This window comes from Corythoichthys intestinalis, chromosome 15 (genome assembly GCF_030265065.1).
Source record: "Corythoichthys intestinalis isolate RoL2023-P3 chromosome 15, ASM3026506v1, whole genome shotgun sequence".
Classification (NCBI taxonomy): Eukaryota; Metazoa; Chordata; class Actinopteri; order Syngnathiformes; family Syngnathidae; genus Corythoichthys; species Corythoichthys intestinalis.
Genome location: NC_080409.1, coordinates 34,858,188 through 34,886,172, shown reverse-complemented (window position 1 = coordinate 34,886,172; position 27,985 = coordinate 34,858,188). Strand labels below are relative to the sequence as shown.

General features: G+C 41.8%; 1 protein-coding gene across 1 annotated transcript; it reads left to right on the top strand.

Annotated features, from left to right (window-relative positions):
- Nucleotides 1-130: 130 nt before the first annotated feature.
- tulp4b (TUB like protein 4b) lies at nt 131-27,985 on the top strand. The gene is made up of 16 exons (XM_057860333.1): nt 131-267; nt 657-844; nt 7,672-7,941; nt 8,015-8,143; nt 14,330-14,491; nt 14,561-14,741; nt 14,884-14,991; nt 16,897-17,054; nt 17,358-17,582; nt 17,658-17,892; nt 18,001-18,124; nt 20,471-20,615; nt 20,691-20,784; nt 20,956-21,099; nt 21,278-24,465; nt 25,953-27,985. Exons 2-16 carry the CDS (start codon nt 827-829, stop codon nt 26,067-26,069), a joined length of 5,298 nt encoding a protein of 1,765 aa, XP_057716316.1. The 5' UTR covers nt 131-267; nt 657-826; the 3' UTR covers nt 26,070-27,985.

The following is a 27,985-nucleotide window of genomic DNA, read 5'->3' as shown; positions in this document are numbered from 1 at the left end:
CATCCTGAAAAGTTGGTAGTGTTTTGTCCCTACCGTACCTATGCAAACCTACGCCCTTGAATTATGTAGTGTGTGTCGTGTCAGTGTCCGGCTGCAATGAGTCCGACGTGCATTGAATTCGGCGTGCATTGAAAGCTTGTACATGGTAAATGGCAACCCGTTCCGAGGGCGCAGCCCTCCCCTCTCTCTCCCATAAATAGTGCGCAAACGAACGGGGGAGCGGAGTGCAAGGCAAGACGCTCGCTGCAGCCTAGATCCGCATCGCCGGTACGTACAACTGCACCCTGCTTGTCCTCGCGATACACATTTACAGCTCTATCCCGCTCGTCTATTGTTTTTTTTTTTCTTGCTGCATTAGCCTAGTAGCGTTTTGCACTCCACTCAACACACGAATGCATGATAATGTATACGTATGAGACGAAGAGAATGGGATGATCAGACTGCGTTGGTACCCATGGAGACGGGCCAGTTCTGTCAATGCAGTGCTGCGGTTGCACAGGGATGAATTTATATCAAGATATAAATATATATATTAAAAAAAAAGTGACTCTCATGGATGATGCTGCGGAATGATGCTGCCTAAGAGCAGCATCCTTCATCTTGTAAACTGGATTTGGTTCCCATCTCCTTTGAATGACAATTATGCATTGCAACAGGAGAGCCTCTACATCACGGGATGGGCCAGTGGCATCCTAATCTGAGCTGAAACGGTCACCCGTCACGTCCATCCTTGACTAAGTGAAGAGCAGACAACCGCTGTCCACCCTCAGCGCTTTTCATCTGAATGGAAACATGGACGCCTTCCACGGAGGCTTTTTGACTCAACATGTCCAGAAGCTATGAGGTGGATGAACGGCACGCCAAGTTGTTAAAAATTGGCTAAGATACAAAGTCGTCCACATAGTCTAGTGCTTTTCAAACATTTTACAGCAACTTATTACTATACTTCAAAGAATATGTGGCTTTCTGAGTACCACAATCAGGGTCATCATTAAGTCATTGGCAGCCATTCACGCTAGACGTCCAATCCCTTTCGACTGGGAGGCTGGCAGCCAGCGAATGCCACTGAAAGATGCCAGTCCTCCCGGTTCAAATAAATTGGACGTGTATCGCCGTCAATGACAGGTAACAAGTTAAAATATTTATAGTGTAAAGTTGGTCAAAATGTTCTGGAAAAATAGATGATTATTTTAGACCTCTCATAATGGAGAAAATAATGTTTGATCATGAACAAAATGACAGTTTTGGTAATGTCATATACAGTGCCCTCCATAATTTTTGGCACCCCTGAAAAAGATGTGTTTTTTAGCTTCTAATATATATTTTTTTAATTCAAATAATATGGGACCTTAATGGAAAAAAAAAAGAGAAAAATCCAACCTTCAATACAAGTGCATTCATTCAGTGGGGAAAAAATCCCACATAAAGAAAAAACTATTTGACATCAAATAATGTGTGTCACAATTATTAGCGCCCCTGGAGTTAATACTTTGTACAACCCCCTTTTGCCAACAAAACAAGGTCTTGGGACTGAGATGGCCATGGGAGGAGCTTGATTTTGTGTCTGGTGAACCATTTCTGTGTAGATTCGGCCATATGTTTAGGGTCATTGTCTTGCTGAAAGACCCAGTGACGACCCAGCTTTCGGGCAGAGGGCAACAGATTTTGATTTTAAATGTCCTGGTATTTCAAAGCATTCATGATGCCATGCACCCTAACAAGGTTCCCAGGGCCTTTGGAAGCGAAACAGCCCCATAGCATCACTGACCCACCCCCATACTTCACAGTGGGTATGAGGTGCTTTTCAGCATGCGCATATTTCGTGGCACGCCAGACCCACTTAGAGTGTTTGTTGCCAAAAAGCTCAATCTTGGTCTCATCTGACCAAAGCACACGGTGTGTATTTTTGTGTGAAACCAAGTATCACAAAAGTGAGTACACCCCTCACATTTCCGAAGATATTTAAATATATCTTTTCATAGGACTACACTGACAAAATTACACTTTGACATAATGAAAAGTAGTCTGTGTGCAGCTTATATAACAGAGTTAATTTATTTTCCCCTCAAAATAACTCAGAATATAGCCATTAATATCTAAACCCCCGGCAACAAAAGTGAGTACACCCCTTAGAAACGACGTACATCCCTAAATGTCCAAATTGAGTACTGCTTGTCATTTTCCCTCCAAAAGGTCATGTGACTCATTACAGGAGTGCTGTCAGCATTGCTACAGACACAAGAAAGCCCGCAAACAAGTTTGCTGAAGACATGTAAACAAAGCACATGAATTACTGGAACCGTGTTCTATGGTCTGATGAGACGGGCGGGCTTTCTTGTGTACAGTCTTCAGAAGAGGCTTCCTCCTGGCGTGACAGCCATGCACACCCATTTGATGTAGAGTCTGGCGTATGGTCTGAGCATTAACAGGCTGACCCCCCACCTCTTCAATCTCTACAGCAATGCTGACAGCACTCCTGTAACGAGTCACGTGACATTTTGGAGTGAAAATGACAAGCAGTACTCAATTTGGACACTTAGGGATGTATGTAGTTTCTAAGGGGTGTACTCACTTTTGTTGCGAGGAGTTTCGATATTAATGGCTATATTTTGAGTTATTTTGAGGGGAAAATTAATTACCGTATTGGCCCGAATATAAGACGGCCCTGATTATAAGACAACCCCCTCTTTTTCAAGACTCAAGTTTGAAAAAAAGACTTTTTTAACACCAAATTAATTTTTATACAGAAAATAATTACAGTACATCCAAAACAAATGATTATAACAATATATTTGAGAGAAAAAGCAAGTTATTTTGCCTCATTCAAATCTTAATATCTGAACATTTAAATCTGTAAACTAAAGTGCAATCACATTCGTAAATGAATGGCTTCTGGTTCTTGAAACGTAAATAAACCAATCTATTGTGATAAAACAACAAAATTGCAATCACTGCATTAACCATCAAAGTGAAGTCTTACTGTAACTGTAGTCTTGAAACAAATCTGAATAAGTAAAAAGGAACTTGGAATAAGGGTGACTTTTTTACAGACGCCAAATTTTTCATTGTGACGTAATTTGTTTAAAAGTTGTTTAAAATATGCGAGTGAATAATTTTTCTAAGTGTTTGTTTTTTTTAAACTAAATATTAGATATCAATTAATGATTCTAAGCTAAAAATGACTGACATTTTGAAAAATAAATATAATTACTTACCTTCTTTTTATGGCTAGTTTGAAACAAAAGCGGTTGTGCGACGTCTGTAAACGGGGGTTTTCAGGGTAAAACGGACAAATTAAAAATAGTTTGAGGCTTAATGCACCATGAATATGCTATGGCAGCATATAGACATATTGTTCTATCAAACACAACAGTTGTTTTGGCTTAAAATACTGTAGTTTCTTTTAAAGAGGAGTGCAAGAGCAGAAACTGCTTTTTCAGTCTTGTCTGTGTTTTCCGCCATATATATATATGTATATGTGTATATATATATATATATATATATATATATATATATATATATATATATATATGTATATGTATATGTATATATATATATATATATATATATATATATATACACACATACACCTATAAACTAAATTATGAATGCATTAAAAAAAAAAAAAAAAACATTAGCTCAAACAAAAACTTTGCTTATGTTGGTCTTAACAGGGAGCAGTTGGATTCAGGCATGTGAAATGAGTTATGTCCTATTCACTGCTGCCACTAGAGGGCAGTGTATCCACCCAAATCAATAAAACTATTGCAAACACTTTCAACGCCACTTTAATTAAACAAATACTCGAAGCTGCAAAATTTAATTTGAATCTTTTTTTTCTAATGGAATTACTCGAGTTAATCGATTAATCGTTGCAGCACTAGTTGAGTTAAAAGCTATTGCACTAAATACTTAAAAAGAAACAGTTCATAAACATACATTTAAATGTTATTGTGATTTAAATTGAATACAACTGAAGTGTACTTGATTAATGCATTGTAGTGGAATAAAAAATTGTTGTAACATTTAATTCAGTCAATCTTTTGCGTACCATTAGAGGGAGCCCGCGTACCACACTTTGAAAACCAATGATTAAGTCATTAAAAGAAAAACTATGTGGCTGTCTTTGAATATAGTCTAATGAATGATTGGTATTGCTTAAGGGTGTAACGGTACATGTATTCGTATTGAACCGTTTCGGTACTTGGTGCTCGGTTCGGAACGGAGTCGTACCGAAGGAGTTTCTGACGTAATGTAACCCTTACTTTTCCAGGCTGTGAGTCGAGTCGGGTTACAGTTTCTCTGTGTTGAATATATTTACTCTGCCTTCTCTACTATAATGAGGACCAACACGGTAGGACAGTAAGAAACGTCAACGGCGCGACAACGTGGCCGCTGCGAGAACGCAGTGAAACGCGGCTGTTAAAGTCAATCAGCCAATGCACACCAGTCGCAGTGCGGCCGTGTGTTAGACGCGTCCCTGAAGCGGCTCAACGCGATTGCACGCGAAAAGAACGGCAGAGTTTATTATTTGACACGAGACGCGGCCCTCCTGCTACAAGCTAGCAGACCGGGCGGACCGGAAGTCACTCGTGTAAAAATATGGTGGATCCGGTCGATTTCCAAACTAATATGCAATCGTAACCCACTTTTTGAGTCCATCACATCTCTTGAGTGGTAGATCGGGGCACAGTTGACTTGTCTTTGTAGATTTACAGTTGTCTTCTCTGCTTTAATAATAACCAACACTGCCCCGTGTTTAATACAAAACCCTCCTACCACAACAAAACAAGTAGGAACTAATATTCACATATGAACTAAAGTTATACAACATAAAATATACAATACAAATGAATACTACTTCACATTTGTAAAATACAAACACATAATAAAATAAATAATAGCCCATTTAAACCAAATGAATTGAAATGAGCTAAAACACCTGTAATTAAATAATAAGAATAATACACAGATCCTGCTTACACAATTAAATTTATTAATTTCTGTGTGGCGCTTTAACTTGAGAAAATCCACCAATAAAGCTTTTGAAAACCGTTCATAAGAAGAAAAAAAAAATAATTGAGGCATTTCATTTGTAAAATACATGTTAAAGTCTTTGTCATTGGGATTGCTTTTCTCTTTAGCACAGGACTTCTTTTTTCTTCTTTCTTTCAGAAAGAAAGCTGACCAATACGCGGGGTCTGAACGGCAAATTGTTGTTGGAGTATCTTTAAATACCTGCTACTTTTTGAGCAGAATTCTAGCTTTGTATAGGCCAATGTTCCTATTGTTGAAAGCACAAAGGTGTGTAATAAACAACTAGCACATTTATATTTTGCATTTTGCTTTCTTACTGTACTGAAAATTAACCGAACCGTGACCTCAAAACCGAGGTACGTACCGAACCGAGATTTTTGTGTACCGTTACACCCCTAGTATTGCCTGTTCTGAGGGTGATGTAGTCGGATAAGGGGCCGTATTATAATGTGCCCCCGTAAAGACTGCTTATACTAAAAATCCAAATGACAAAGTTTATAGAGGTCAGTTGAAGCCATGAAAAATTAGATGGATCGTCCGTCTGCTTGACCAGATTCGAACGAGGGTGGTTGATGACATCATCCAATTCAGCCACACTGACTGCGTTGCCATGGTGATTGTTCTGTTTAGTCATTCACTGTCAAACACTTTTTTTTTTCATTGTCAACCTCCAAGGCAACATTTTCTTAAACCATTTCTTGCTTTTATTACGGGTGAGGTGTTGATTTGTATTTTCTTTTCCACTTCCGTATTTGAAACCCTAAGCCCAGTTTGAAACATTAAACGGTAGTTCGTAAGCCAAACCCAGGCTAGAAACCCTTTTTCAAAATCCATAATTGCATTTAAAACTCTAACTTGGACCTCCAACTTCGATTGTGAAACTCTAATCTACCCTAGAAATTCAAACTTGAAACCTTAACTTTTCGTTGTCAAACCTAACACTGGCTTGAAATAATATTTTAAAACCTGAGGCTGTCTTCAAACCCTAATTTGAAAATTTAAAGCTGGTTTGAAAGAAAATTTGACATCCTAACCTCGCCATCAAATTCGGATTCGATTATTTGAAATTTGAAATTTCAAATCCATAGCCTTGAACTTGAATGACTCTGTCGGATCTTTAGCTGTTTCAGATGTATCAGAATTAGGGCGGTCAAATTTATCGCGTTAACGGGCGGTAATTATTTGTTATAATGAATCACGTTAAAATATTCAACGCAATTAACGCATGCGCGGAAAGACCCACTCACACAGTGCCGCAAACAGCCTTCAATGGCGCCGTTTTACTTATACACAGTGCTAAGAGGCAGCGTTAAGTGAGTGGAGTAGATACAAGCATTCATTGGGCCAGTGCTTTTAATTGGCAAAGCTTTGACATCTCTCCCGCAACAGCTGTAGATATTTTGAGACGCGACGTGGGGAAGACTGACAGGAATTGATCTTTTTCTTAACACCCTGTATTGTACCCAACGCAGAGAAGATATAGCATTTGCAGCCTCAACACACAGTCATGGTTGCACCACTTCCCATCATGCATTTGGGCAGAACAGTGAAGTCGCTACAGTATAATTTACTGAAAGCTCAACAAATACACTAGATGGCAATATTTAGTCACAATATACAAACTCACATTTATCCTTTAAGAATTACAAGTCTTTCTATCCGTTGATTCCTTTCACAGAAAGAATGTTAATAATGTTAATGCCATCTTGTGGATTTATTGTTACAATGAACAAATACAGTACTTATGTACAGTATGTTGAATGTATATATCCGTCTTGTCTTATCTTTCCATTCCAACAATAATTTACAGAAAAATATGGCATATTTTAGAAATGGTTTGAATTGCGATCAATTACGATTAATTAACTTTTAAGTAGGGCTGTCAAAATTATCGCGTTAACGAGCGGTAATTAATTTTTTAAATTAATCCCGTTAAAATATTTGACGCAATTAACGCACAAATGCCCCGCTCAAACAGATTAAAATGTCAGCACAGTGAAAGGTGTACTTGTTGTGTTTTTCGGAGTTTTGCTGCCCTCTGCTGGCGCTTGGGTACGACTGATTTTATAGGCTTCAGCACCCATGAGCATTGTGTAAGCAATTATTGACATCAACAATGGCGGGCTACTAGTTTATTTTTTGATTGAAATTTTTACAAATTTTATTAAAACAAAAACATGAAGGGGGTTTTAATATAACATTTCTATAACTTGTACTGACATTTATCTTTTAAGAACTACAAGTCTTTCTATCCATGGATCGCTTTAACAGATTGTTAATAATGGTAATGCCATCTTGTGTATTTATTGTTATAATAAAAAAATACAGTACTTATGTACCATATGTTGAATGTATATATCTATCTTGTGTCTTATCTTGCCATTCCAACAATAATTTACAAAAAAATATGGCATATTTTATAGATGGTTTGAATTGCGATTAATTGCGATTAATTACGATTAATTAATTTTTAAGCTGTAATTAACTCGATTAAAAATTTTAATCGTTTGACACCCCTACTTTAAAGCTGTGATTAACTTGATTAAAAATTTTAATCATTTGACAGCCCTAATTAGAATGTTTGAGCATGTCCAGCTAGGAGCCTATCATAACAGGTAGTGTGTTTCTTTGCAGCCGGGTCACTCAGTAGGGATGTTGGCGGCGGTGGAACACGGTCCCATCCTGTGCAGCGACTCCAACATCCTGTGCCTGTCGTGGAAGGGTCGCGTGCCCAAGAGCGAGAAGGACAAGCCGGTATGCCGCCGCCGCTACTACGAGGAGGGATGGCTTGCCACAGGCAATGGCCGCGGCGTGGTTGGCGTCACCTTTACCTCCAGCCACTGCCGCAGGGATAGGAGCACCCCCCAGAGAATCAACTTCAACCTGAGAGGACACAACAGTGAGGTACAACATTTTATCATGTACTTGTACAATGAGTATAGATGTCAATGATCTTTGTATTTGTTGCATGTTGCAGGTTGTGCTGGTGCGCTGGAATGAACCCTTCCAGAAGTTGGCCACGTGTGACATGGAAGGAGGAATTTTTGTGTGGATTCAATATGAAGGGAGATGGTCAGTGGAGCTTGTCAACGATAGAGGAGCTCAAGTAAGTCTAGAATTGCACTCCAAGTCCACACGCCGTTGCTTCAATAAGAGAGAGAAACCAAAATCCATGGGTCAACTTAAGGGTCCACACGAAAAAGCATGTTTATTTCATAATACACGCAGTATTTTATGCTCCTGAATGAAACGGACCGCTTGGATGTGTGTGGAAGCGATTGCTATATTTATTTAGTTTTTAAAATCTTGCGCCGTGAAAATGAGTGACTTCCGGCAACAGTCTCGAGTTGAGAAAGAGGGCGCTGTGACGTGTACGGAGGAAGGAGTCCGCTTCACTATACAGCCGTACTGTTGTATGAAAAGGACTAAGGATTCAGCTGATTTTGCAGGTTAATATGTTTATTTTTCGCATCACACCAGCCAAACGGCTGCAGAAAAATCTTGCTGTAACGAGGGAGAGGCATGTGCGCTTTTTTGGGGTTTCAAAAGGTTCCCATTCACTGGTGGATATTGACCAAAACAAGCCCTACTACTGTGGGACCATGGGACTTACGAGGAAGTGAGTAAACATCGTGTTTTGTATCATGTCAAATACTGGGATCATTTTAATATGTAGGTGGCTTGCATTTTGTGGCTGACATGCTCTTTGTCCCCTTGGCCCACGACCGGCGGCTTGTCGCTCATCCCCCCACCAGGAGAGCACTATACTCGGCCTATTCCCCTCTTCATGTGCCCGGTATTCTGTCAAATTTTCCGACCGATCAGAAATTGCAACTTTGTGTTAAAAATTGCTGTGAATACAGCGATTACTAAGTAAACACTACAAACTTTCTTTAAAGGGTATGAAAACGCAAAGGGGGTGTGAGACATCAATAGAACCATTATGTGCCAAGATAACAAATATTGATGAAGTTAACAAAAAAATCAATCACATTAATGAGCAATTATCGAAAATAGATCGAAAATGACAAACATTTCCGAAAGTGTTCCGGAAACAGCCGAATGGAGTGGAGACATCATAACAAGGACACAAAAGGTCGAGGCAGGTGCCATCGTTGTTTATCGATGAGAGAGTTGCGTTCGTGTTTTATCAAAAAATCGCTAAAATGGTTCAAACCTGTCATGCTATGTGGTTTACAAATAGCCATTTGTCGCAATGTAGTACCCATGAGTTCCCGAACACGAGAAAAAGAGCTGGAATACGCAGACAATGAGTAAAGTTCGTCAGTGCTAAGAGGGCTAATTTTGCAATTTTACAGGGAAACGGGAACCCGACGAGCCAGAAGATGTGCCTACAACCTCAAAGAAAACAAAATTTATGCTACTTCCCAATCACTAAAGACCCACGAACTGCAAAGGAGTGAATTCGTGACCCGTATGTGAATAAATCGAGTGATTCGAGCATGTCTGTGGAACAGGAATATCAGCTTGTAGAGATCGCAAATCACGGCGACTTAAACGTACATTTGAGACAACAACTCTACTGAAGTTCTGGATTAAAGTCATTTCGGAATATCCCGACATCGCTAGGACCGAGCTGAAAACTGTGCTACAATTTCCAACATCGTGTATTTGTGATGCTAGCTTCTCTCACTCTCCCATCTCGGGACCATCTCGTCTCAACGAAACAAACTCAGCCCTCCCACTGATTCAGCGGGTGAGTTGTATTTTTTTCCCTGCACTTAACACGACGGGGCTAAAAACAAATGCTATTTTATATTTGCTGTATTTTTCTGCCGCACATTGCCGGTGTTCTGACAAAGTTGGCATGCGCGTAACGTTAAAAAGGACCGCGAATGCAGCGATTCCTTAGTACACACTACAAACTTTCTTTAAAGAAAGGAATATTAACTTACGTTTGCCACGTTTGGCGCACACAACAACTGCACGTAGCCCTCTCACTTAACGACTTCGCCGTGTCGTTGAGCGTTAATTTACGCCATTTCCGTGTTGCATATGTATGTTTGTGATGTAAATAGTTTTTTAGCACCATTGGATAACATTGAGAGTCCAACTGAATATAAAAGTGGGACACCGGTCCGTGAAAAAAAGACCCAAATCACATAGGTCCGTGGTGCAAAAAAGGTTGGGGACCCCTGCTCTAATCCCATTCATATTTGTGTCGGTTGGCAGAGCGAAACCGATGATAGCATATTAAATGATAATTATTCTGTACGTTACTTTATTTTGCGGTCACGATGTATCAGCTTCACAAAAAGAAATGCAAAACAAACCATTCGGTGATTCTGTTGCCGCCGGTGTTTCATCAGTGTGATTGCTCCCCTCAATGATCCTTTCATTAGGCTGCATTGGCTTTCGTTTGGGCTCAAACTGATAACCCAAAACACCAAAGAAAGGTTCATAACTCTCCTCGTCACCATTAGAAGAATGTTCGTTACATCGGATTCGTCACTGCAAATAGAAACAAAATTGTCCGCCATCATCGCCGCCATTCAGTACTAAGCACTGAGCCGGTTGTTTCCCTATAGTGACGTCACGCACACAATATGCTAGATTTCCGGCATCTCGGAGGCGGGTCCTTTTAGCTTGACAATCGACCTAATTTCTATCATTTTCTTGGTGTTGCGATTTGTGTAATTACACGAAGTGGCATGATATGAATTCAAAAGGCATGCGTTGATGGATAAATGATGGAATATTAGCATTTCCCCAGGTGTTGTCATACCCTTTAAATAAAGGACTACTTACGTTTGATCATGGATGGGCACGTACCGAAAAAAGCTCTCCTCATACACATTAGCTGCACATGTTAGCTGCACAACAACTGCAGCCGCCCTCCTCCACTGAGTGTCTCGCTGTTTACAACTTCGCCGTGTAGTAAAGCATTATTTTGCCATATTCGTGTTGACCATTTGGCAGCTACACGCTCCTCTGACGTCGGCCAGTTTGTTCGGCGGTCATTGTCCAGCTGCTTCCCTGGGGAGCTCTCCTGTCTGTAGTAGCAGGGGAACAAGGTGTAAATTGCTCTCCGCCGGGCGTTTCGCCAATCGGCAAAGACAATCGACAACCCAGTCGTCATGTGAAATGTTCCGGGCTAGTTATGTGTGATTTTCCACTTCGAAGACTTTGAAACATCACTCGGTTCGGGTTAGCATGTCGGCTAGCTGTCACGCCTCTTGGTTTGTTTACATTCTTCGAAGGCGGGGAAGGGAAATGACATAAGCTTGATTTAGGTGGCATAAAATATCGTTCAGGAAGTGCGACAGTAAAGGTGAAGTCGACAGTTTTGACCATTATGGAGTAATTTTACCATGTCGTCTTGAATAAATGCATTTTTATTATTTCATATTCCATTTTTGCACAAGACTGTTATTTGTCATGACCATGCCATTTATTTAGCTATTGGATAAAAAATACTTGGATAAAAAGAATATCCTGTAAAAATATTGGAGTAGAGAGACTGAAACAAATAAATTTTGCGGCTCTCTTCGTCATGTTTTCCTCGTTCTGAATAATTCCCCCTCAACGGGCTGACTGGTCCTTCTCAAGCCATTTATTTAGCTATTGGGGAAAAATACTTGGATAAAAAGAATATCCTGTAAAAATATTGGAGTAGAGAGACTGAAACAATTGAAATTTTGCAGCTCTCTTCGTCGCGTTTTCCTCGTTGTGAATAATTCCCCCTCAATGGGCTGCATACTAAATCAGATGAAATCGTGACTCCGCTGACGTCATTCACCTGTTGGGGACAAGAGCCCTATAATGGTAGTCGTGGCTAACCGGCAGATTAAAAGACTAATTTCTCGTCATCTGCACTTTGCTAAATTGTTGTATATAGTCGAATCATCTCAAAATATGATTCTAATTCACATAATAATCCTATTTAAGACCTTTTTTCTCCTGTAGTATGCACTTTTAAAGGTCAATTCATCAACGAATAACTTATACTGTTCACAGTTTACATGAACATTTTGAACATGTACTGTAATTTCATTACTATACTATATATGAACTACCTTATATCAGCACTCAAGCACACGATAACACACTAATCCACGTCAGTTCAAAACCGCCCTTTTGGAAAAGTCACGGACATTATTCATTGCCCACCATACAGAAGTGCAGTGCTCTCCTCTGGACTGATCACATTACGAAGGAATTGGATTCCAGCGTCATACTGTACTCCAATTCTAAACTGTATAGCATTTTTGTACTTAATCTTTAAAATAAAACCCCAAAATAGATACTAAGTAAAGATGTCCCGATCGATCGGGTCCGATCACGTCATTTTCAAAGTATCGGAATCGACAAAAAAATATCGAACATGCCTTTTTTTAATATATACACAGTATATTTTTTAATTAAATCGTTTTCTAATTGTATGTAACGTTACAGACAAAATGTCTTACACTATTCCAGAGTCTTTAGTTTTGGTTTAAAGTAGGGCTATCAAATTAATCGCGTTAACGGCGGTAATTAATTTTAAAAATATTTATCACGTTAAAATATTTAACGCAATTAACGCATGCGCTGCATGTCCCACTCACGCATTGTTGCGTTCAATCTATAATGGCGCCGTTTTACCTACATATAGAGTTAAAAGGCAGCGTGAAATGAGTAGAGTTGATTTTGGCAGTCTTTGGAGCCTTTTTTTTTAATTGGCTAAAGCCTTAAATCCCTCCCTCAACAATTTGAAATTCCGTGGGAAGAAAGGTAGTAGTTGATCTTTTTCTTAACACCCTATGTTATTTCCCAACGCAGAGAAGATATATCAATTGGTGCCACTACGCACAGTCATGGTTGCACTTCCCATCATGCATTTGGGCAAAACTGTTAAATGGCTAAAGTATCATTTACTGAAAGCTCAACAAATACACTAGATGGCAATATTTAGTCACAATATACAAAGTCACATTTATCCTTTAAGAATTACAAGTCTTTCTATCCGTGGATCCCTCACAGAAAGAATGTTAATAATGTAAATGCCATCTTGAGGATTTATTGTCATAATAAACAAATACAGTGCTTATGTACTGTATATTGAATGTACATATTCGTCCGAGTTTTATTCATTTTTTTCTTAATGCATTGCCAAAATGTATATGATCGGGAAAAATTATTGGGAATGATTGGAATTGAATCGGGAGCAAAAAAAAGCAATCGGATCGGGAAATATCGGGATCGGCAGATACTTAAACTAAAACGATCGGGATCGGATAGGGAGCAAAAAAACATGATCGGAACAACCCTAATACTAAGCAGTTGAATTGGGTTCATTTTGCCGACACATATAGATTAGCCAAAAAATTTCTTTTATCTCAGACAGTTGTAGATGATTTAATTACCTGAATACCAGTTCACTGGTGTTGGTGTGACGCGTCTTAACAGCTGATGGATGAAGGTGTGACTCACCTGTCAGACTGACAGGTGAGTCACGCCCTCTGCTGACCATCTTCCAGGATGCTGGTCCAGGTCGCAGAGAGCATGTACGCCCCCTCGTCCCTGTTGAAAGTCCTCGGGCTCCGCTCGCGGATCTCAATGGCCTCCCTGATCCAGCGCTGATGTTTGTTTTCTTTGGTCGGTGCGGATGACTCTGGGTTTTTCCCATTCCATGATGTGGTTTTCCCTTTTGCAGTGATCAGTGATGGCTGATTTGTGATGTTCTTGTTGTGATTGTTCTTTTATTGCCCTTGTTCGTCTCATTGTTGTCTCCTTTTCACATTCCTTCTCGTGTTCTGTTTTTCTTGCAATAAAGCTCCTCCCTGTCTCTCCGATTTATAATTTATTGCATGATTTGCGTGGAATTTCATATATGGAGTTACATTTGTTTTCTAGGTGGATTTTGTCCTTTGGATGGACCAATATCTGCCAGAGTGTTGTGTGTGGTTTGACCAGTGTATTTATGTTGTATTTTTTTCATGACCCTTTGGATACGTTCCCTGACTCCCATCACGTAGGGCAACGTCACCATATCTCTGTGTTCTTGTTTTGTTTGTTTTTTCTTTCCCCCTGTGTTGTGTTGTCAGGTAATGAAATCACCTACTATTTTCTGGAATGAAAGAACATTTTTGACTAATGGATACCAAGCAGTTTTGAATCTTATCGAACAATTTCCATCGCACTGCTTAAAAGAAGCAGGATAAACGTTTAACATCTCCCCGACTGGCTTGGTAGTTTGGCCCAGTGCGCAGACATACTCGAGAGGCCTTGAGTTGGGGAGACCTAACACTGGCCTGCTGTATATGTTACTGTGTTGTACCGTGTGCTGCAGGTGAGCGACTTCACGTGGTCACACGATGGCACTCAAGCTCTGATCGCTTACCGCGATGGCTTCGTCCTGGTAGGCTCGGTCAGCGGCCAGAGGCACTGGTCCTCTGAGATCAACCTGGAGAGCCAGATCACATGCGGCATCTGGACGCCTGATGACCAGCAGGTCCACAAAAACATAATAATGTTACAAATAATATGAAACAAGCATACAAACATACGAAGTGCATTCCAGGTGTTGTTCGGCACAGCCGATGGCCAGGTGATCGTGATGGATTGCCACGGACGCATGCTGGCGCACGTGCTGCTCCATGAGTCGGACGGGATCGTGGGCATGTCCTGGAATTGCCCCGACTTCCTGGTGGAGGACAGCACCGAGAGCGACACAGACACGGACGACAACTTCTTGCCTTTAGGTAGCGAGCCCCGCATGCTTGCGTTCAGTTTGAGTGGGATGGCAGCTGCCGCGTTAGTCAGAAGACCACGCGCAATAAGATCTGTACATGCGTGTTGGTGGTGGAATGACTAATATTAACTGTGGATCGATGTTATGTTTAGTGAGGCGAGTGAAGCCTTTGCTGACTGTTACCTTCTTGTCGGGGGAAATCAGCTTGATGAGCAATTATGACGACCTTTCTCCTGCCGTCATTCGCTCGGGTTTAAAAGGTACCACAACATTCAAGCTTATCTTACAGTGTATATGGGTAGTAGTCACTTATATTGCAATTTGTTGCATGAGAACCTAATTTCAAGATACGGTGGTGTCCTGAGGTACAGTGGGGCAAATAAGTATTTAGTCAACCACCGATTGTGCAAGTTCTCCTACTTGAAAAGATTAGAGAGGCCTGTAATTGTCAACATGGGTAAACCTCAACCACGAGAGACAGAAAATCACATTGTTTGATTTTTTAAAAAATAATTTATTTCCAAATTAGAGTGGAAAATAAGTATCTGGTCGCCTACGAACAAGCAAGATTTCTGGCTTTCAAAGAGGTCTAACGTCTTCTAACGAGGTCTAACGAGGCTCCACTCGTTACCTGTATTAATGGCACCTGTTTTAACTCATTATCGGTATAAAAGACACCTGTCCACAATCTCAGTCAGTCACACTCCAAACTCCACTATGGCCAAGACCAAAGAGCTGTCGAAGGACACCAGAGACAAAATTGTAGACCTGCACCAGGCTGGGAAGACTGAATCTGCAATAGGTAAAATGCTTGGTGTAAAGAAATCGACTGTGGGAGCAATTATTAGAAAATGGAAGACATACAAGACCAGTGATAATCTCCCTTGATCTGGGGCTCCATGCAAGATCTCACCCCGTCAAAATGATAACAAGAACGGTGAGCAAAAATCCCAGAACCACATGGGGGGACCTAGTGAATAACCTACAGAGAGCTGGGACCACAGTAACAAAGGCTACTATCAGTAACACAATGCGCCGCCAGGGACTCAAATCCTGCACTGCCAGACGTGTCCCCATGCTGAAGAAAGTACACGTCCAGGCCCGTCTGCAGTTCACTAGAGAGCATTTGGATGATCCAGAAGAGGACTGGGAGAATGTGTTATGGTCAGATGAAACCAAAATAGAACTTTTTGGTAGAAACACAGGTTCTTGTGTTTGGAGGGGAAAGAATAATGAATTGCATCCGAAGAACATCATACCCACTGTGAAGCATGGGGGTGGAAACAACATGCTTTGGGGCTGTTTTTCTGCAAAGGGACCAGGACGACTGATCTGTGTAAAGGAAAGACCGAATAGGGCCATGTATCGAGAGATTTTGAGTGAAAATCTCCTTCCATCAGTAAGGGCATTGAAGATGAGACGTGGCTAGGTCTTTCAGCATGACAATGATCCCAAACACACAGCCAGGGCAACAACAGAGTAGCTTCGTAAGAAGCATTTCAAGGTCCTGGAGTGGCCTAACCAGTCTCCAGATCTCAACCCCATAGAAAATCTGTGGAGGGAGGTGTAAGTCCGTGTTGCCCAACGACAGCCCTAAAACATCACTTCTCTAGAGGAGATCTGCATGGAGGAATGGGCCAAATCACCAACAACAGTGTGTGAAAAGCTTGTGAAGAGTTACAGAAAACGTTTGGCCTCTGTTATTGCCAACAAAAGGTACATAACTAAGTACTGAGATGAACTTTTGGTATTGACCAAATACTTATTTTCCACCATAACTTACAAATAAATTCTTTAAAAATCAAACAACAATTTTTCTTTTCCACATTCTGTCTCTCATGGTTGAGGTTTACCCATGTTGACAATTACAGGCCTCTCTAATATTTTCAAGTGGGAGAACTTGCACATTTAGTGGTTGACTAAGTACTTATTTGCCCCACTGTACGAGTGTTCTGGTTTACAAGTATTTTAAGATACGAGCTGTTGTTTGGCCAGTGTTTGCTTGCCTGCTAAAAGTTGAGACAATTCAGATCACAACAACTTGCAGTTTGGCAGCTCATGAAAACAATTTTAAACAAAAGGCTGAGAACTTTCTTAATTAAAAATGGGATGCTTTTAAAAGGTTTCGAAATTTTCTCTTACTATTTTTTTCCCGCCGTGCCCAGATGTGGAAGCGCAGTGGTGCTCCCAGGGTGACCTCCTTGCTGTAGCTGGCATGGAGAGACACGGGCTGACCTCTGACGCCGGCGTGAACAGGAACGCTCTGGTTAAGTTCTACAACGTCCAAGGGGAACATATCTATACTCTGGAAACGCCTGCTCAGGTACCGAAGTCAACACTTTAGCTACTTCATTTCAGCCAGCATTCTGGTTGAGGGTGCTGACCAAACGGGTCTCCCAGTACTCTGGCTTCCTCCCAGATGAACAAACAGGCATGTTTGTTTCAGTGAATACTTTAAATTGCCCAAAAATGTGAATCGATGCTTTAATTGTAAAGTGCCCTGCAATTGAATGGAAAAAAACTCCACCAAGATTGAGCACAGTAAGATTGCGCTGCGTTGTCAGGTGCAGGAGGTGATCATATTGCTGTTAAAATGAGAAATTCAGGGTTGTGTCGTTCATTTCAGAGGCCCATCACCACTCTTTGCTGGGGCCACCGGGACTCACGCCTATTCCTGGCGTGCGGTCCAGCCCTGTATGTGGTGCGCGTGGAGCACCGCGTGGCTAGTCTACAGCTGCTGTGCCAACAGGGGATCGCCAGTGCCCTCCGAGAGGAAAAGGATGTGGGCAAGCTTAACATGCCTTCGCTGCTCTGCTCCTATGTCACCACCGCCTTCATACCCACCATCAAGGTGCCACCAGACCGACTTATTTGACATTAATTAAATGATTTTGGTGTAAAATATGACCCTTGTTTGTTATCATAGCCCCCAATTCCAGACCCCAACAATATCCGAGACTTTGTCAGCTACCCCACAACAGGCAACGAGCGGCTGCACTGCACCATGAAACGGGCGGAGGACAGCCCTGAAGCGGGTGGCCCGTGCTACACTCTCTATCTGGAGTACCTGGGAGGGCTGGTGCCCATCCTGAAAGGCCGACGCATCAGCAAATTGAGGCCTGAGTTTGTCATCATGGATCCCAAAACTGAAAGCAAAACCGGTGAGAGAGGTGAACTATGAATAGCCCGACAGATTGATTATTTCTAGTGCTACAAATGTTGTTTTATTATAAAATTATGCACAATCATTTTTGGTTGGTCCCCGTCAGAGGAAGTGTGCGTCAACTCCATGATCTCATACGCCGACAGCTGCAACTGCTCCGACTCTAGCGACGTGGAGCTAAGTGATGAATGGGTCGGCAAGAGGTCACCAAAGTTCTCACGAGGGAACAGGTTAGCCTAACTATCAAGCACATATGTATGAACATTCTCTAAAGCAATCTTTTCAACCTTTTCTGTGTTACGACGTTTTTACATTGGAAAAAATCTCGCGGCACACCACAAACCAAAAATGTTCCAAAATTACTTTATGTAAAATGTATTTAATTATAAAATTATTTCTGAATATTTATACTCACTCAGTTGAAACTTAAGCCTGTTTAGATGAACACAAACCCAATATGCTAGCAGGAATTTTTATCAGCTCTCAGTCGCTCTCTGTTTTTATTTTTTTATTTTTTTATGGCAGGCTTGAAAAGCTCAGAATTATCAGACAGGGGGACTTTAGCTATGTCTTTAACCGCATCATGTCACTGACAATGGCTTTGCAGGCAGGTAATATTAATGTCTCTGCTGCAGTGTGGGACTTTTTGGAATTAGCAACAAGTTCAGCAACAAGGTAACTGGCTTTGAGGGCTTTCTTATATACCTTTGTTGTTTTTCTGAAAAAAATAAGTTGCCTGTTTCTGTGTTTTCACGAAGGCAAACAAAGTAGTCTATCGACTTGTTTTGAAGCGATGGGTGTTTAGTTTGTAAATGACGTTTAAGCTAGCTTGGCACCATTGCGCTGTTGGTAGCTGCTCGTGTCGTGTTCAGGAACTGCTCGGATTTTTAGCCATCAGCCACCTTGCTGTCCTCGACAATGTGTTGGTATAAAACACGGGGAGGATTGATGGTCGTTACATATGGATAAAATGGAAATGACATTTCTGTGTATGTTTGGGTGACCATATTTTGATTTCCAAAAAAGAGGACACTCAGCCCGGCCTCAAGATACTTGAATTTTACTCGGAGTTCACTCAAAGATGCTTATATCACCTTAATATATTTACAGTGTGCCCCCTCACTCTGGATGGAAAAATGCAGTTTGAAAAAAAAAAAATCTTAATATATATAGAATGCAGACCCATGGAAATATAGCCCAGTCAATACACATACACACAGTAGGCTATGTGCCAACTGCCAACTAAACATTTTTATAAATTACTATCACGACAATTGTCCTTGACGAATTGTTATTCCCATTCAATTGATATTCTCATTCAATGTTCTAGATTGCACACAAACAATAACCGAAATAAACTGACAAACTATTCAACCAGCATGTTTCCAAACTTAGCAGTTCAAAACTACGTTTCCCATAATGCCTAGCGTGGTTGAGCTTACTGATCGCTAGCTGAGGCAAAAATCAAACTTTGCTATAAAATTTTACAATGATCGGCAGCGCAACGATGCGACACCAAACGGGATTTTACAGTCAAAGCTCCGACAGAAGTCAACAGTTGCCATTATATACATATTTATCGTAAAAAACCTAACAACCGGGCAGGCGTTGTGGCCAAATCATCAACCCAGTAGATGGCGGTAATGCCTCATGATAGGGGTAAACTGCCAAAAAAAAACAACAAAACTACTCCTTCCCTCCCTACTACTAGGAGCCATGTCATCGCAGGCAGGTGCTGCCACTCAGCGGCCGGAGGGATTCTCTTCAAATTGGTCCTGTGAAAAATCATAAAAACTGGACATTTTTATGAATTTATAAAACCCGCCCGGACGACGAGGATACTACGTGAAAGTAGGACTTGTCCGGGCAAAAGAGGACGTTTGGTTACCCAAGTGTATGTATATCGACACTTGACGATTCTAATCAAATGATGTACAGTAGATGTGCTGGGATCCACACTGTCGCGGAAGGAAGGTGGCTATTGGCTGGAAATCCGAGCAGTTTTTGAATGCGACACGAGCAATACCTCGCTCATCTGCACACGACCGCACTCCTTTTTCCAACTGCTACTCCGGCCGACGACGCTAAAAAAAAAAAAAAAAAAAAAAAAAAAAAAAAAAAAGGCGATATTGGATAATTTCTCGCGGCAAACCTGACAATCTCTCACGACACACTAGTGTGCCGTGACACACCAGTTGAAAAACACTGCTCTAAAGTGACTGAGCTCTGCCACTAAAAGGGAATAACCCCCACAAACATTTTCAGGTTTTATTTTTTATTAATAGTTAAAAAAAAAAAAAAAAAAAAAAAAACACACATTCTGGTTAAAACAAAAATAAAACATTTCCAACTCATCTTAATCTTTTAATCTCGATGTAAATTTAGCTGCTTTTCAAAATAAGAGTACAAAAATGGTCTCTCAATAGCGATGCTCTGAATCTGTTCAACAAATTCTCTGGACAGCAATTACTGTACTGCTTTTCTAGTGTGACAAGGCTCAGGGGCATCTACTGTTCACAAACCTATGCAAATATTTGGCAGTAAAACACACAAATGAGTTCCATTATTTTTGGCAGAATGAACTTGGAACCGCGCAAATCTCCAAAACTAAACCGCGCCCACCAGGAGGGGCAGCGGTCGCCACGACTGCCGTCCAAGAAGCCTATGGCTCGATCCCCAAGCCTAACACGAAGGGAGTTTTCAATGGACGGACTCACTGAGGTACCACACACTGGCAGTAACGTAGCCACACATTGCCTACTAACATAACTAACTGTCATGTCACATGCTCCCCAGCACAATTACCTGGCTCAGGTCACTTCAAATATCTGGGGAACAAAGTTCAAAATTGTGGGACTGGCCTCATTCTTGCCTACCAATCTCGGCGCAGGTAAGTGCCGTAAGAGTTATGCCTTTATACCAAAACCAAAAATACCAATGTGACATAGTGATGCATTCATTGAATCTTCCGTTTATTGCTTTTCAGAAAGCGATCCAGCTATTCAGTAGGCTGAGTCAACGATAAAGCAAATCCATTCAAATCTGCGTTTTTGTGTTTCAGTCATCTACAAGACAAGTTTGCTTCACTTGCAACCGCGGCAGATGACCATTTACCTCCCGGAAGTGCGCAAGATATCACATGACTTCATGAGCCTGCCTGTCTTTAACCCTAATGTGTTCAGCGAGGACGAGGATGACTTACCAGGTTAATCATTGATCAACATCTGATATGTCTTTTATGTTTGATTGTAAAAACAGTGGTGGCATAGGTCATACTATATACTGAAGTACAAGCACAGATAATTGAGTGAGAAATTACTGGTAAAAGTATAAGTACTGAATCAATTTCTAATAGGCACTAACAGACTTCTCTCCCTGTGAAGTGATGGGCTCATCGTCAGGAGACAACCCACCCTGCACTGTCAACATTCCTATCGCACCAATCCATAGCCCAGCTCAGGCGATGTCTCCCACTCAGAGCATTGGCCTGGTCCAGTCTCTCCTTGCCAATCAGAACATCCAGCTCGATGTCCTCACCAACCCCACAACAAATGCAGCTGCTGCTGCAGCAGCGACTGCATCCGTTTCTGCCCCGGTTTCCGACCGCAGCCAGGAGCCTCCTGTTGCTACTCCATATCCTGTTACAGGCAGATATTCAAACCCGGGACAGGTGATCTTCAATGGACTGGAGATGGGCCCACTTCTCCCCGGTACACTGCCACCCCCGCCACCACCTCACCATCTCCCACCTCAGCCACGGTCCCAGCCGCCTCGACAGCAACAGCAGAGTTCCAGGCAGCAGGTGCATACTTTACAGGCCCAGCAGCAGCAACGGCATCATCTTCAGCAGCTGAACCATCAGCAGCCATCACATCAGCAGCAGCACCAGGTCCAGCAGCACCAGCAAATTTTGCAGAATCCACCACTGGTGGCAGGGGGGCACCAGTTCCAGCAGCAGCAGCAGATTCAGCAGCAGCAGCAGCAAATGCAAATGCAGCATGAGCAAATGCAACAGCAGCAGCAGCAAATGCAGCAGCAGCAGCAACAGATTCGCCAGCAGATTCAGGAGATGAGGCAGCAACAGCAGCAGCTCCAACAGCAGCACCAGCAGATCCAGCAGCAGCACCAGCAAATGCAGAGGCAGCACCAGCAGATGCAGCAGCAGCTGAAGATGCAAATGACGCTCCCCCCGGCACCCACTGGCTACCCAACCATCTCCCTACAGCAGATACATCTCTTGCCACCACTTCCTCCGCCACCTACCACTGAGCCCGCACTGAATCGAGATCACATGTTGAAGCCAAGCTTGCCCCGGACTTTACCCCCTTCTTTTAGTACCAGAGATGCTGGATCCGTGGAGATTCAGGTTCGTAAGGTAAATCCACCTCCTCCATACCCAGGTACGGTAGTTTCGGTGCCGGCCACAACAGAGGCAACAGCCCAAACCCTGGTCACAAACTGCGATAGCCCGAGCATCCTAGCTCCAGACACCTGCCTAAAGAAAGATGACTTTTTGCTTCAGCCAGTGACCATACAATACCCCACACCTCTAGGGTATGAAAGGATCACAACGTTTGACAGCAGTGGTAATGTAGAGGAAGTTTGCCGTCCCAGGAGGCGCGTCATTCGCAATCAAAATGCATATACAGCCCATGGTTCGGCCACGCTCAAGGTCACCTCCTCTGAGAACAAAAAGATTCATCTTCCCTACAGCTCAGCAACACTCAGCCGCCTGTCAGTCCCACGGTATTCCATACCGAGCGGCGACCCACCCCCTTATCCTGATCAGTCCAATCCAGTTCCCACTACCCTGGCTCCTCCACCACCGAGAGTGGAAAGCAGTCTGATTCATGCCACTCTGCGCCGCGACCGCCGTGATGTGACACTCAAAGTTCCCGCTATGATAGACAGTTCTAGGACACTTCCTACCAAGGCCAAGCTAAACAGCGCCATAGGTATGACATACCAGCAGAGGATGCCCGCAGCGCTGTACACTTGCACACAGTGCAGCAGCAACAGTAGCAGCACGAGTGTTAGCGTCAGCGGTGGTGGGACATCCAGTAGTGGCATTGCGGGTGGCACGGTAGTCAGGCAGGACTTCCCCCCAGGGAAAGGAGCACACCACAGCACAATCATTGTGCACTCTAAAAGCGCTTCCCAGTCATCCTATAGCCTACTGGGTTCCATGGAAACCAGCCGGGACAGAACCGTGTATGTCAACTCTGCCTTCACGGAGGATGAGACTCTGAGTCAGCACTGTCACTTGGACAAATCAGTAAGACAAATGACCCTCGGGGAGGTCGGCCTCACGGCAAAACGCCCTCCACCTTACCAGTGGGATGCCTCTGCTGCAGAGGAGTTCTGGCTAGCCCCGGAGCAAACATTGCTGGCTCCTCCACCTCCTCCTCACAAACCCCCTCCTCTCATTCTTGGCCAGGCCCAGCACTTGGATATGACCCAGCTCCCGTTCATTCTAACAACTAAGCCACCATCTAATCCCAGCACGAGCACCCTAACTTTTCCATCGGGCTACCAGATATCGCTCTCCCCCTTCCCTCCCAGTGTGGGCCACAGTAGACCCCCCATGCAGACCTTACAGAATTCCTCCCCACAGTGTGCACCAAACGAAGTAGTTCTTCCTGTCCCATTCGCTCAGCAGGACTCGAATTTGGTTTTATCGACAGGGTACTCCACAAGTCTTGCTAACTTGGCATGCTGCTCCCTGCCCCCTATGTACCCAGGAGCCAGCTCCTGCGCCGGACTTCAGCTGCACCCTGTTAACCTGCATCCCTGGAACCCATACCCCTGCCCGCCTCCTATGCAGGACCCTCCCGCACCCCCTCTCCCAACCAAAACTCATCAGATTTTAGAAAAGCCCATTCTCTCACCACCACCTCCGACTGCGCCACCTCCACCACCCCCTCTCCCTCCACCACCGCCACCCACCGAGTTACTCTCCACTAAATGCACCTCCGAGGATCCGTCTGAGTCAGGCAATGGTTTTCCTGAGTCGACATCCCTCAATGAAAGTCCTGTGCCACAGGAGTCAGACCGCTTCAACAAAAAAAGTCGCAAGAGACTGGACAGTCGAGCCGAAGAGGCCAACATGTCCTCGGTGTCAAGAAAGGACGGTCGCACACTGTCAGATTTCAACTCTCTGATTTCTAGTCCACGACTGAGCAGTAGAGAAAAGAAGAAGCCCAAGGGACCCCGGGAGCAGCTCAACAGAACCAAAAAGATGAGTAGGGCCACCAACGAGTTTCAGGACAGCTCGGAGAGTGAGCCAGAGCTTTTTATCAACGGCGATGAGCTGATGAACCAGAACCAAAGTAGCAAGAAGAGCTGGAAGAGCAAGCGCAGCCTTCGAATGGCCAGTGAGCTGGAGGAGATTAAGTGCCGCAAGGCCAATGAACGGGAGGATCGCAGTTTAGGTAGCCAGGGCTTTGTCTATGTGATGGCCAACAAGCAGCCTCTGTGGAACGAAGCCACGCAGGTCTACCAGCTGGATTTCGGAGGTCGGGTCACACAGGAGTCCGCAAAGAACTTCCAGATTGAGTTGGACGGACGACAGGTAATCTAATGCTTTGTTTTTTTGAATACTTTGTTCTGGATATCTATGTTTCTATTCCGGTTTCCACTGAAATTTCTAGCATTGTTTTTGTCAGGTAGAGGTTTTCTCGTGGTTGTAAATGGTTGTTTGTCGTTACTGGTCTGTATTGGAAAGTTAGTGTTTCATGAACCTCACAGGTATATTTAGGAGACACAGCTACCATAAGCAGATTTTAAGGGGGGGCCAGCCCCCCGGTAGCCGAAAAGTGTCACTACATGTAATTGACGTTCTTATATACAGTATCTATCTATCTATAAGTTTTAAAGCAATAAAACTGCAACAAAAATGAATGAAATGAACAAAAAAAAATATTTCTATAATGGTCAAAATTATTTTTCGAACAGATCATGTGACTACCAACTTAGACAGGCATTTGCTTTGCATATAATTAAAAAAAAAAAAAAATTAAGGGAGGGCAATTTTATTTTTTAAATGATTTTTTTCTTTGAACTTTTTTTGGGGGGGATTGAATGATTTCGACACAAATGTCCTACCCATAATATGGCCCAAACACAAAAAGGATTGCATCAATCAAAGAAATCTTTTTTAATGAAAAATTAAGTGTTCAAATGCAAATTTTTCAACCTCAAATATTTTTTCGCATTCAAAAACTTTTTCTATGATTGAAAATTCTCGTTTTTTAAATAAAGTGATTTTGCTTTTTGAAAATATTTATTTTTTGAAGCAACTTATTTTTTGATTGAATAATAAAGACAAAAATGTCCTATAGCCAAACTGTGGCCCAAACACAAATCAACATTACTTCAATCAAAAAAAAAAAAAAAAAAAAAAAAAGAAATCAAAGAAAAATAGCTTTCACGTGCATTTTTTTGAGTTTTTTGAGTTTCAAATTTATTTTTGCATTCTAACACATTTTTTTATTTTATTTATTGAAGCGACTTTTTTTGGTTGAAAATATATATTTTGATTGCACATTGAGCAACTTATTTTTATTGAAGCAACTTTTTTTTTTGATCGAATAATAAAGACACAAATCTACCTCCATATGGCTCCGCCCAGGGGATAAAATTTTTGACTGGGGTAACTACATTGGCACGACACCGGTGGGCGAACCATATTCAATGGATGACGATCTTGGCGAAAAGTATTGCCTAAACAGCCCGATTTAGAATTCCCCTCAAGGATGGGAAACAAAAAATGCTCATTGTCAACTTATTATTATAAATATTCTTGTAAATTAATTTTATTGTGTTGTGGAAACCCCCGCCCCAAAAGTCAAACTCCGCCTATGACAGCTACACAGATCCAGACCCCAGACGCACAGTCTTTGTAGTGGCCATACTAACTTCTACATTATTGTGCCGCCAACTTTGATAGCTTTCGAACAAACGAAAAGCCACATTCTTGTCTGTGATTGTTTTGACATGCTTTTTTTTTTTGCATTCTGACAATTTTATTCTTTAATACACTAAACATTTTATTTTTAGGTGATGCAGTTTGGACGCATTGATGGGAACGCCTACATCCTGGATTTCCAGTACCCCTTCTCAGCGGTGCAGGCGTTCGCAGTGGCCTTGGCTAATGTTACTCAACGTCTGAAGTGATTTTTTTTTTTTTTTTAGGTCCAGTTACCACAATTCACATGACTACACTAACAACATGAGCACTTTGACATGGTATGATGAATGTTTGAAACATCAAAATATAAAACGAGCCTCCCACCAATAAGCTACATTTGAACTAGACGCACCTTCTGAATAGAATTACAGTAAATGGTTGAAATATACTTATGTAAACAACAGCCACAGTGTTACAAATTCTCCATTGAGAGTCAATAGCATTATACGTGAGAACTTTTGAAAGAAAATATTGTTTTTTATCAAGATAGCAAATATATTGATGAGATTCATTTATTCAAAAGTTGGTCGCACCCAATGATGAATGTATTTACGAGTGCCAGAGTTGTATTTTTTTTCACCATACATGTTATTTATACAACAAGTGGTGCGTGCATTATCAGTCTTATTATAAAATCTTGAAATTGAAATTCTCCTTTTGTTCATTTGCTGCCACTGATGGCAGTCAACATCCAGTGGCAGCCAATGACTTAACCAATCAAAACAAATTTGGGGGATTCGTCTATCACCACGTGATGCACGAAAAGGTTTCAAGGAGTTATGCCCAAAAGCAGATCTCAAGCCAGCCGTGCAGGTTTGAGGTGGGTATTTTGGGGCCATAAATTCGAGAGTTTGTGCTTCGAAAAACTCTTCAGTGGCCCAAACAATCCCCAGTCGGATGCAACTGTAGATTGCCAAGTTTTTTTTGGTCCTATACCATGGAAAGTTGAATGCTTGTCATTCCTCGCAGCTTTAAGTTTATCATTGTCATGGCTGCATGCGTGCAATTATGCGTGCAAAAAAAAAAAAAAAAAAAATCAAAGCAAGAGATGACTTTGTGTTGCTGTTGTTTTGACCAGGTGCTTGTGACGCTACTTGAAATATTCTATTTGAATGTGTCAGTCAGTAATAGCTAGATGTGTGCTGCAAACTGCAAAATAAGATCAAAGGCTGCTGCTTTGTTTTTTTGGACTAGAGGGAATCACCTCTATTCATGGCTAATATTGAAAATGTGCAATTGTCCACCGCCTCTGGAAATATCCACAATTAGTTAGGGATGCCACAAGATGGCAACAAAGCCCTTTTTTTTAATTAGACATGGTTTAAAAAGGTTCTGGAACTGTACAGTTCCAATTTAGGCACACAATTGTACTTTTGCACTGATTACCTCATTGGCTGCCATTGTCGGTGATAGACAAACTTGATCTGTTCTAAAAATAAACTTTTTACACTGACTACACAGTAACTTTGGCATATTACCAATTACAACTATGAAACTAGGGAAACAAAAGTATCATCAGCAATCTTCCTACTGTCGTAACTCCTATATTGTTATTTCAAAAATTAACTCATTGGCTACCATTGATGGCAATAGACATTTATTCCATTTAGACTGGGTGGGCTAGCATCAATTAATCACTGCCAGGTCCTCCAAGTAAAAATTGATTGGATGTCTATTGCCATCAATAACACTGAAACCATCCCATTTCAAATGGATTTGACATTTATCCCTGTCAAAGGCAGTTAATGAGTGAATGAGATTTTGGAGGTGAACTGTTAGATCCGGTGCTAATGTACAATAGAACTGTGTCTATATTATTCAGTATGTCATGCTGCTTTATAGAGTTGTGTGTGTGTGTGTGTGGTTGTGATCAGTAATATTGTTTTCTATATATTGTAAAGTTTTCTTTCTCTTTCCAATTTGTGAAAAGAAACAAATAAGCCAAATGGGACCATAACTTTACATTTGACATAGACCTGTGGACTGAAGACAAATAAATAAATCAAAAATGATTTATTCGTAACGTTTCTAATTCCACTTTGTCTTATTTAATTTCCAAATGAAAATACTGGAGCAATGAAGAAAAAGGAACATAGCATACCGTAGTTATTTACAGTGCTGG

Bases quoted from the DNA above. Each gene is read 5' to 3' on its own strand.
- tulp4b (XM_057860333.1), top strand. The intron at 7,942-8,014 runs GTACAACATTTT...TGCATGTTGCAG, and splicing joins TGAGAGGACACAACAGTGAG to GTTGTGCTGGTGCGCTGGAA. The intron at 14,492-14,560 runs GTCCACAAAAAC...AGTGCATTCCAG, and splicing joins GGACGCCTGATGACCAGCAG to GTGTTGTTCGGCACAGCCGA.